The 12649-nt window shown below is 35.6% G+C and overlaps 1 protein-coding gene across 1 annotated transcript in view; it reads right to left on the bottom strand.

Moving 5' to 3' along the window:
• ZRANB3 (zinc finger RANBP2-type containing 3) overlaps window positions 1-12649 on the bottom strand; it is a 235950-nt gene that overhangs the window by 94067 nt on the left and 129234 nt on the right. Inside the window, exon 4 of the mRNA XM_081096348.1 lies at window positions 525-703. Within this exon, the coding sequence (XP_080952474.1) occupies window positions 525-703 (179 nt within the window). The remainder of the gene's footprint in view (window positions 1-524; window positions 704-12649) is intronic.

Raw genomic sequence — 12649 nt, 5'->3', positions numbered from 1 at the left:
AGAATCGGGCTCCCTCCTCTCTGGTTCCGGTGTGTCACCCAATAACTGCAGCTGCCAAGTCACCTCAGCTCGGCAGTCCTGTGTTGAGTGTCTGCCCCCTTGGTGGTCATCGTGCATCATAGCTACTGGTTGGACAGTCGCTTAGGCTTTTATATATATAAATAAGATAGGTGAGGGCAGGGGATGTGTCTTATTCATTTTTGTATGTATAGTGCTATGATACTAAGGAGTTTGTAAAATTAAATAGACAAATAAATGCATTGAAAATAAAACATGTCACTTTGCACTTTCTATATTCCACCAGTGATGATACAGGAGGGAGTCAATCTTCTGCAGTTCTCTACCCCCTAATAGAAAAGGAAGGGCTCCTAAACACCAAGTACCAACACAGCAATCACATTTTTTTTTTCCATAATGACAAATGCATTTTCACCCTTGGATAAATCTACTTGATATACAGACTTATTTTATATATACCAATTTTGGCACTTTCCCCCCCATAAATACTAGAAAGTTGTTCTTACCCAACATCAGTTTTATTCTGAATAACACTGATTTCTTCTGGATCTAGCTCTGGGATCCATTTTTCTATTTCTTCTGTCCAAGGATACCTCAGAGATGAAGGGACCACTATTAAAAGAGGCCATTCCTCCTTATAGAAGTAAGCGATGGCAATTGCCTGGATTGTCTTTCCTAGACCCATCTAAATTGAAAATAAATAAATAGATAGGCAGATAAACAAATATGAAGGCTAAAATATTTTGTAAGAAAATATAAAATATTTTATTTAAGAGTATTATTATCAAAATAATTTTCAAATATAAATTCAATTATATTATAGTTAATTAAATGTTCAAGATTATGATGACACTTAAAAGCCAGTAGAAAAATTATATTATTTTCAAAATATTTGTGATTGAACTTAGAGACAAAATGACCCCTACTCAAAAATATTAGTATACTGGTTCATATAACTTAATTTTATAAAGAGTTATGTTACCATTTATAATTTCTCCTCTTAGAGAACACAAAAGCAAATGCCTTACCTTTAAACTACAAAATCATGGTATTTCAAAGCTAAAATAAGCTCTAAATCCTGTACATTTTACAGGGGAAGTCAGCACAGAGTAGTTAAATTATTTGTTCATCTTAACACTTAAATGGTTGCAACGCTAGCATGATGTCTGGGGCCCAGGTGTCTGGTGTCCTCCCACTTGATGGTTTCACTCTGACAGCACACTGCCCCATCTCTAAGCTGTACCACTTAGAAATTATTTACTAGATGAATGTTTATAAAGGCCTCATCCTGTACACTGCAGTTTAGGAGATGGCCGAGGACTTGAGGATAATGAGTATGCAGGATTTTGGGGTCTTTTACTCAAGTTTTTTTTTTCCTTTCTGATATTTTTCTCTTCATGTCCCAATGGCACAATACATAGTTTGGGAGCTAGACAGAGCAGCTGTCTGTGATAGAAACAGGTATAAGCAGCCTATTTCAACTATGCAGCTTATGGCTTTAAGAACAGAAAGAATTGAACAATCAGTGATGCATCTAGGCAGCTGAGGAAGAAGGGAAAGCCAATTCTGCAAGCTATGAATGTACTACTTTATTAGGTTTGGAAAATTAGAAATAATTTCTTACTATTACCAGCTATCTTATCACACACTTTCCTAATAACATAAAATTATGATTGCCTTTTTTTTAAAAAAAAATATATATTATTGACTTTTTACAGAGAGGAAGGGAGAGAGACAGAGAGCCAGAAACATCGATGAGAGAGAAACATCAATCAGCTGCCTCCTGCACATCTCCCACTGGGGATATGCCCGCAACCCAGGTACATGCCCTTGACCGGAATCGAACCTGGGACCCTTCAGTCCGCAGGCCGACGCTCCATCCACTGAGCCAAACCAGCCTCGGCATGATTGCCTTTTAAGAACTAAACTATTAAACTTAAAATATTAAGTATCAATTACAAAATAAGGAGACATCTTAAAAAGAAAAAATTGGTCCCAAGCCAAGAAGTTTTGAGTTTAACCAATGGAAGGGTTAATTTAAGGAGATAATGTGTTGAATACAAGAAAAGACAATGGAAGCAAGAAAAAGGTATAGTAAAGAGACTGACTCCATTTTTAATGTTTGAATGCTGACAGCTTTTAAACATCATTAGTCCCCTTTACCACTCTCCCCAAATTTTGGGAAGGTGATAAGAAAATATGGGTGCTGCCCTAGCCTGGTTGGCTCAGTGGATAGAGAGCATCAGCCTGCAGACTGAAGGGTCACGGGTTCGATTCCGGTCAAGGGCATATGCCTGGGTTGAGGGCTCGATCCCCAGTGGGGGGCGAGCAGGGGCAGCCAATCAATGACTCTCTCTCATCACTGATGTTTCTATCTCCCTCTCCCTTCCTCTCTGAAATCAATATATATATGAAAACAGGGGTGCTACTTCCCTTTGTCACCTGAAGGAAATTCAAGCACACAAGCCTGACCCACATTATGAGAACCCTCAGGCCACCTGGTAAATCCAATAAAAATCCAAGTTAGTCTACATTTCTTGTTTTTTCAAGCCGCTTTCATCTGCTTATGATCCTACTCTCCCCAGAAAGCTTTATTATCTGAGTAATAAATGTTTCCATATCCTATGGTCATCTGTGTAGCACAGGGGTGGGCAAACTTTTTGACTCGAGGGCCACAATGGGTTCTTAAACTGGACCGGAGGGCTGGAACAAAAGCATGGATGGAGTGTTTGTGTGAACTAATATAAATTCAAAGTAAACATCATTACATAAAAGGGTGCAGTCTTTTTTTTTTTTAGTTTTATTCATTTCAAAAGGGCCGGATCCGGCCCGCGGGCCATAGTTTGCCCAGCATCTGTAGCATCATCATTCCTGACATGTGAACCAAATTTTGGCGGCAGAGTCCACCTACCACTTCTAAGACCACAGCAAAGGAAACACCATTCCTCAATATATGTTAACAAGCAGGCATTGTGATTTATATGAGAAGTTTTCCTTGAGCTTTGTCAGCTTGAGTGAAATCTCAAAATCTGACCAACATGGAATCATGAAAATAATGATTTTTCTGGCCATAGCCAGTTTGGCTCAGTGGATAGAGTGTTGGACCGCAGACTGAAGGGTCCCAGGCTCAATTCCGGTCAAGGGCATGTACCTTGGTTGCGGGCTCAAACCCCAGGCCTGGTCGGGGCCAGTGAGCGAGGCAACCAATGGATGTGTCTCTCTCACATTCATGTTTCTCTCTCTCTCAGTCTCTTCCCCTCCCTTCCACTCTCTCTAAAAATCAATGGAAAACATACTTGAGTGAGGATTAACAACAATAAAAAAAGAGGATTTTCTGAATCTGCATACCTGAAGATAATAGCCTATTCTGGTTAGGGAATTCACCTAACAAATGAGATTCTAAATTATCTATTATCTTTCCAGGTAACCCCCAAACTTTTATTCAACATCTCTTCACTTAAAAGATCATGTAGATAAATGACTAACAGTATTTTATGGAAATTAGTAAGATACTTATCAACACAAAGTAAAGCAGTCAGTTGCTTTCTTATGTATTTGTTGATGACTGCTCTTTTTGAAGGCATCACCCAGTAAAAGATAAAGTTTGATGGAACAAACTCAAACAAAACATGATTCCAAATCAGAAAGTAAAAGTATATGAGTGTAATCACATGTTCCCATTAAGGAAAGAAATTACGCATAGTATAGGATAGCTGAGTTCCATATATAATTTGTAAATAGGAAAATAATTGTCTGGAATTATTTTTCCCCTAGAAACAAACTTTTAAAACATGTACTTAGATTTCAGTATTTTGCAAAGAATTTTAAATAGCATAACATTCAATTATAAAAGCAATAACATATGTCAAGTAATTTGGGTATAAAGAAATAACTACACCCAATAGGTGGGTCAAAGCTCTTGGCTCTAACTGCACTAGAATTTGTTAAAGTGGAACCATCCAGTGTTTCATCACAATTAAGGCTAAATCACCTATTAAGAACCAAAGCCTTTACTCTACAGTATTACAAGTGTCTAGATAACTACATGAGAAGAATTAAATAGAATGCATTAACTTCAAGGGTACATTTTATCAATGTTTTCAAAATAATAAATCACTTTTACTTATGAGAATAATTTTAGGTTCTCTTAATGACTTATTCTATAAAATTATTAAGGGCAATTAAATAATAATGATCTTAAATGACATATATAATTTCAGTTTTAATTTTTTATATTGTGATTGCTTTTATGTACCAATTGTATACAGAAGATGCCTGCTGATTAAAGCCAAGTATCACATGAGCTCATTCATATGTGGACTCTAATGAACAAAATAAACTGATGAACAAAATAGATCCAGAGACAAAATCATGGAACAGACTCTGAAATCTCAGAGGGAAGGTGGGGAGGGTGAGTGAGTGGGTGGGAAGAGATCAACCAAAGAACTTGTGTACATATGCATAACCCATGGACACAGACGATAGGGTGGTGAAGGCTTGAGGGGGAGTGGTGAGCTAGAAGAGGTCAAGGGGGAGGGGAAATATGTAATACTTTCAACAATAAAGATTTAAGAAATAATTTTTTTAAAGCTATAGCAGCTTGTAACTCTTAGGACAGAGAGGTGGGATTGCCTTAAGAATAGGTGGCCTCTTTGTTCTAGAGGAGGCTCCTTTGGAAGATCATTTTAGGTATGCAGTTTTAAAATCTTAATGAAGAACTATATTTTTTGCCTGGCACCTGACAGTGCAGAGCCCTCCCTTCACACAGCCAAATCTTGGTCTATTTAGGCCTGATAAATTCTGCTAGCCTCCTCCTGACTATAGCAGATCTACCTAATACATGAAAAACAACAACAAAAAAACCCACAAAAAGGCAGTCAAAATGAGGACACAAAGAATCATGCCCCAAATGAAAGAACAGGAGAAATCTCCATAAAAATAGCAAAATGAAATGGAGCCAAGCAACTTATCAGATACAGTGTTCAGAAAAATGGTTATGAATATAACATATAGACACAGAGAACAGTGTGATGATAGCACTCAGACAAGAAGAAGAAATAAAAGGCATCTAAATTAAGAAAGGAAGAACTAAACCTGTCATTATTGCCAGATAGCATAATACTGTATACAGAGAACCCTAAAGACTTCACCAAAAAACTATTGGAACTGAGAATTCAGTAAATTAGAATACAAAATTAATATTCAGAAATTGATGGCATTTTTATACACCAAGAGAACAATCCAATTTACAATTGCAACTTCAAGAACAACAAAAAGATATCTAGGAATAAATTTAACGAAGGAGGTAAAAGACCTGTACTCAGAAAATTATAAGATAATAAAGAAAGAAACTGAGCAAGATACAAATAAGTGGAAATATATACTGTGTTCATGAATAGGAAGAATTAACCATTAAAATGTCCATAGCATCCAAAGCAATCTATAGATTTCAACGCTATTCTTACCGAGATACCAATAGTGTATTTCACAGAATTTGAACAAATGTTCCAAAAATGTGTATGGAACAACAAAAGACCCTGAAGAGCCTCAGCAATCTTGAGAAAGAAAAAGCTGGAAGAATCATGCTACCTGATATCAAACTACACTACAAAGCCATAGTGATCAAAATAGCCTGGTCTTGGCATAAAAACAGACATATAGATCAACGGAACAGAACAGACAGCCCAGAAATAAATTCATGCCTTTATGGTCAACTAACAATTGACAAAGGAGTAAAGAACATACAATGGGCTAAAGAGAGTCTATTCAATAAATGGTGCTGGGGAAATTAGACAGATACATGCACCATACATAAGAATAAACTAAAATTGGATTAAAGGCAAATGTTGAACTCGAAATCATAAAAATCCTAGAAGAAAACATAGGCAGTAAAATCTCAGGTATTTCTCATAGCAATATTTTTTCATCTCTCTCCTCAGACTAGGGAAACAAAAGAAAAAATAAACAAATGGAAGTACATCAAACTAAAGTGTCCTTGAATAGCAAAGGAAATCATAACAAAATAAAAGACAACATTTATAAAGAACTTATAAAACTCAACACCAAAAAAAAGAGCAAACAATGCAATTAAAAGATGGGGAAAGGGCCTAAATAGACACTTCTCCAGGAGAACATACAAGCTGGCCAATAGCATATGAAAAGATGCTCAATGCCACTAATCATCAGAGAAAGCAAATTAAAACCACAATGAGATATCGCCTCATACCTGTCAGAATGGCTATCATCAATAAATCAACAAACAACAAGTGTTGGCAAGGAGATGGAGAAAAGGGAACCCTCATGCACTGCTGGTGGAAATGCAGATTAGTGCAGCCACTGTGGAAAGTATGGAATTACCTCAAAAATTTAAAAATGGAACTGCCTTATAACCTAGTGATTCCATTTCTGGAAATATATCCCAAACCTCCGAAACACATATACCCCTATTTCATTGTAGCGTTGTTTAAAATAGCCAAGATTTTGAAGCAGCCCAAGTGTCCATCAGTAGATGAGTGGGTAAAAAAGCTGTGATACATTTACACAATGGAATACTACTCAGCTGTAAAAAAAGAAGGAAATCTCACCCTTTGTGACAACATGGATGGACCTGGAGAGTATTATGCTAAGTAATATAAGCCAGTCAGAGAAAGACAAGTACCATATGATTTTACTTATATTTGGAATCTAATGAAGAAAATAAACTAACAAAATAGAAACTGACTGACAGCTATCAGACCGAAAGGGCACTGGGGGGCTGAATGAAAAAGATGACAGGATTAAGCAAAAAAATAAAAATAAAAACCTCACAGACATAAACAACAGTATGGTCTGGGGAAGTAGAAGAGCATAAAGGGGAATAAATGGTGATGGAAGGAGTCTTAACTTTGGGTAGTGAACACACAATACAATATCAGATTATTTCAGGAATTGTACACCTGAAACCTATATAATATTATTAACCAATGTCACACCAATAAATGTAATAATTTTTTTTAAATGACTATTTCCCACACTCTGGGAAATATACTTCCACACTTCCCTGATGGTCTGGCTCTTCTTCATGGGCATAAGCAAGCTTTCCCCTGAAGGGAAAACACTGGATAAGGTGAGGTGTGAAAGGAGGTTGGCCTTAGCGGGCAGCAGGATGAGACAAGGCATCTCTAAGGACAAGGTACAGAGTTGAGGTTGTTAGCCATACTTAAGTAGGACTATGCTCCAAGCACAGCTTACTGATGTCCATGTAGGGGAGAGCAAAAGTAAAGCAGTGAAAAGGCTCTGAAATAGACAGAGAGGCTGGATCTGAGCAAATGTACTTAAACAACAGTCATTTCTCATATTAGCAGGTAAATGTTATACTTTTAATATTATAGTTTTATTCTTCCCAAGTCTCTGGGAAAGTTTTTTTAAAATATATTTTTATTGATTTCAGAGAGGAAGGGAGAGGGAGAGAGAGATAAAACATCAATGATGAGAGAGAATCATCGATTTGCTGCTTCCCGCACACTTCACACTGGGGACTGAGCCCACAACAGGGCATGTGCCCTTGATTGGAATCAAACCTGGGACCCTTCAGTCTGCAGGCCGATGCTATATCCACTGAGGCAAACCAGCTAGGGCTCTGGGAAAGTTTTATTAGAAGTCACACATCTTTACAAATGGGATAAGATATTTTCAATAGATAAATCTGAGTAAGGGTACATGGATGTTTTTTGTACTATTCATATTTTTGCAACTCTTCTATAAGGATGAAATAACTTTCAAATAAATAGCTGGAAAAAGAAAGTTACAGGTCTACAGCACAACCTAGTATCAGTCGTACTAGGAAGGATAAAAAGGCTGTCCTATTTCAAAAGGAGTGGCCAAAAGAAAATGACACTAAACTATTTCAGACAGTGCTGAAAGAAGAAAAACATCTAAATTATTTGAAAATTATTTTTAAAAGTCGACATTACACTGATACTAAAACATGAAAGGCAGTACAAAAGATAATCAAAGATCAATTTCACATGTGAGTATTGATGCAAACATTTTAAGTAGACTATTAGAATATAGAATTCAGGAGACCATTAAAAGAATAACTTGACCATGAGAAGTTCAAGTCCAGGAATAAAAAGAGTGTTCAAAATAAGAAAGTCTGATACTATAATTCATAATGTTAATAGATCAAAAAGGAAAGTATCATATGATAATCTTTAAATGTCAAAAAGGCAACTAAAATATTCAATTTTCATTTTGGTAAAAGCCCTTTATTACTGAAGGGATGGATAATGTCCCCATATGAGGGAATATATATATCTATCCCATTAATGGAGGAGAATACATTCCTATTAGCATCAGAAACAGGAGAAAGGAATGTGAGATAGAAATATTAGAACAAATAGGCAATAAGTGTATTAGCTGCAGATAATGTGACCAAATACTTAAAAACCATAAGAATCAACAGAAAAATGATTACTACTATTGGTAGTAACACCTAATACCACCTATGGAATTTAGGTAATAGGCTAGTTCCAGGTTATGATGAAAAAAAAGGTTGATACTTCAAAGGAATAATGAAAACAGAGCAATAAAACAGAAGAGAATACAGAACAAGCCAGATACATATGGGAATTGAGTATGCGATAAAGGTGGCATTTTAAGTCAATGTGGGGGGAAATGGTTTATTCAATTAATGCTATTAGAAAAACTGGCTCATGATGGAAAACAGAATATGTTATTTTCAAATATTCCTATTGGACATAAAAATTATTTTGAGTTGAAGGCACTTAAGAAACCATAAATGCAGAAAAAGCTCACCCTTTTTTGCCTAAAAGCAAGAAGTAAATTCTCCTTTTACCAGAGGCAGACTTATCAGCACCAGAGAAATTTGTAAATAAACCTTGTTGTAACTAGGCTTACGTTCCTAGTTACTTCTCCACAACTTACTACCCCTAACCCAAACCCCTTTGTCTTGTCAATTCTTTGTTTAAAGGCATAACAACTTCCTGATCTGGTCACTTCTTTGAGTCTTCATTCTTTTGTGAAACAATAACATTTGTGTGCCTTTCTCCTGGTAAGATATCTTTGTCATTTAATTTTCAGACCCAGACAGGGACTCTAAAAAGGTCAAGGAAAATTTTTTCTGCCCCCACAGTAACCATTTCAAAAGTAATAAAGCTGGGTCTTTGCCTCACTATAAAACCTCATTTACAGATAGAACAAAATTTTACATATTAAAAAGGAATACATAAAAGTGATAGAAAAAAGTGCATAAAAAGAAAAACTCAGAGTAGACATTTATATTCATTACATCAAATCCAGAAAACATAAAAAAATACAAATAGAATTAAATGGAAAATTTAAATTTATATACCACAAAGATAATAAAACAAATGGAAACAAAAAAATTTATAACACAAATGACAAAGGCTAATTTCTTCAATTTATAAAATGTTCCTACCAAAAAGAAAAAAAAGACAATCCAATAGAAAAATGTAGAAAAGAAATGAATAACCAACTCAAATATGTTCAACAAACATAAAAAGATGATCAATCTTACTCATAATTATAGATGAACAAATCAAAACTATGAGAAATGATTTTTTTCAATTAAAGAATAAGAATAAAAATGAAAGATTTGATAATATAGTGTTAGAGAACGTTTGGGGAAATAGGCACTTACACACTGTCCTAGGAATAAATATTGGTCTGACTATCCAGCAAGTCCAAGACTTTGAATTTATTCCAGGACATAATTGCACAGTACACTAAACTGATAAAGAGAAATTATGGTACATTCTTTTAAAAAATGAGTAAATAGAAACCTTATTTACAATGAACTAAGGAGGCCCTACATTGATCTTGAAACAGAACAGGAAGAACTTTTTGTTGGTGGTAGCCCTCCCAGCTTCCACTTCCCTTGGATAAGAGTTTCCTAGCCTTTGTTTTAGCAGCCATGCTCATGGACTGCCCTGGGTCCTTTTCCAGATGCAGTTCTTTGTAGTTCCCCAGTAAACCCACTTGCTGGAGAAATATCTGGCTGAGTTCTTGTTTAAGGTCAACAACATCCATACCATTATGTAATCATCTTTTAAAAAATGAGCATATATCTATAGGCTGCTATGGGAAGGTTTATTAATCACTAGCTGCACAATAGTATATTGAAAAGAAAAATAGTATGGTGATTATGAATAGTATCATGAATATTTAGACTTTAGAGGGAGAACAGAAGAGAGATCAAGTGAGAGAAAAGAAGAGAGAAGGGGAGGAAGGGATCAGGGAAGGAGGGAGAAGGGAAGGAACTGTTAATAGTGTTACCCCTGGAAGGTTGGACTGAAGGGATAGAGAGGAAAGGAAAATACAGACTTTGAACTTAGATTATGTCTTCCATTTATTCCCGCTGAATAAATATTATTTGTAGGGGGAGCAGAAAAGGACAGAGAGAGAAACTTCTTTTAAAAATATCCAAGAGACATTGAAACATAGCTCATTTCTGACAAAATCGGGACATCAGCTGTGCCTTTTTTTTTATAAAGTCACAGTCTACTGATCTACTCTGAAATGTGGTGGAGGGTTTGGAGGAGGGAGAGGGAGGAAAAGCTGGGAGACAGGAATGAAGACAGGGAGAGAGACAAACTCAACACACATATGTACATGCAGAATGGAGGGGGGGGGGTAGGGCTTTAAAAAAATTGGTCAAACCTACACAGGAAGATAAGAAGCAAAATATGAAGAAACCTTGGGTTACACAATTCTGTCTCCTATTTCTGCTGATGATTATTAGGTCAAGACTCAGTGTAAGTCACTTTTCTTTAATATGCTTGGATTTTCTATCTATAACAATGTGGAGACTTTGTATTTTATTACTCATTTCAAGGGAATAAGTGGGAAGATGTACAAGGCATAATTTATGTGTTTCCTGGGGAAAAACAATTTCACTCAATAAAAGAAAGAACAACCCCATTATTTTGAGTTTCAAAACACTGAAAACATCACAATAAGCAGACTATAATGTTTTAGAAGAGTTTTAAGTTATATCTCTAATGTGGACAGCAATCTGTTCTTACCAAACTGAAAATCCTTAGTGACGTTTACTAAAGGGTAGCTTAATATGCCACCCCAAAACATGTCTCCTTAGGATAAGGATTACTTTGAACTGATTATCTTTGAGAAACAGCAGATACAGGAAAAACTCGGAAAATAGAGTAGTCGTTACCCTTTTCGAAGGAAAACTTACATTTATGAAGAAAATCTCTATAAGAGTGTCTCTTTCTTTGTACTTGGAAGGGAGGGATGACTCAAAATCACAAAGAACTCTTAGCAATGGAGAAGGCCCTGACTTAAATCAGCACAACAAACCTTACTCTTGTTTACCTGGTAAATCCTGGTAACTGCCCCCTCATGGATCTTTCTCTTCTGTTTACTAGTAGCTGAAGATGGTATTTAAGGTGGTGGCTTGGGCCAACTCAGGGAGTTTACTCATCGTTCCTGGGTATCACTCCATGTACATGAAATATACATGTTATATTTCATGAAAATATACATGTTTCTTTCTCTTGTTCATCTGTCTTTTATTACAGGGAGTTTCAGCCAAGAACTCAGAAGGGTAAAGGGAAAATTACTTTTCCTCCTCTACATTCATATTTAATTTTAAGGAGTCACAAGGCATAGTAAAAATGAGATACTTAACTATAATGTGAAATGTTCAGATGAATATGTATTATTCATTCAAACAGTACCACTCCTAAGATGGAATGTGAATAAAAAAGAGATAATGACAGAATAATGTGGATTAGTAATGCTCAAGGTCAGAAGTAGATTTTCCTTATATGTTTGTATCTTTTAAAATCTGTTTTATGAAATAAAAATCAGGTGAACAAACTATATCAAGACTCCATTAATTTTTTTCATACATATTATGGGATTGGTGCCTAGGGGATTTCTTGAAAATAAGAGCCAAACGCAACATAGAGAACACAATTACAGGTGCTGAAGGGAAAAAGAAAAAGAAGGAAAGGGACAAAATAGTGGCCCAATCTTTTGCTTATGTTCTGGGTTCTGAACTATTGGAATACGAGTTAAAAATTCAGACTTCAGGACACCACACCCCAAATTCTGATTCAATGAAATTGGACTTTTAAAATAAAAATGTCTAAAGTGCTTTTTATGTGGATGGTTCTCAGGCTATACTTGCAAATAACTATTCTGAATGTTAATCCTTAGGCACAAAAATCTCAATGCTTTGCCTAATTTTTGGCCATTTTCTCCTCAAGAGAAAAAGAAAGATGAAAGCAGAATGAACACTTTTAGGATTTTACTGTTGAATTTTTTATTAATTCCTGGGGGATCTTGTTCCTTGATTGATCTTCAGTTACAACTCCCAGGCTGGATAAACACAGTGCTTTCTACTTTGTTATATAGTATACAGAATAACTTTTATAAGTCTCAGCTGCCATCATGTTTTGTAATTTGGAGTCTTGACTTCACCATTGTAAGAAATTTTTCAATTCTATATCAATAAATAAAGATCATAATTTTTTGTAAAAGAAAAAAAGAAATTTTTCAATAAATATGCATTACCTGTATGAAGCTAAAGGGAAAATACCATTAGTTTGGCTTGAACTTAATCTATTTAGACGAATTAACAATTTCA

This window comes from Myotis nattereri (genome assembly GCF_964212035.1).
Source record: "Myotis nattereri genome assembly, chromosome: 7".
Lineage (NCBI taxonomy): Eukaryota > Metazoa > Chordata > Mammalia > Chiroptera > Vespertilionidae > Myotis > Myotis nattereri.
The sequence above is the reverse complement of the archived record's forward strand: the minus strand, read 5'-3'. Positions and strand labels throughout refer to the sequence as shown.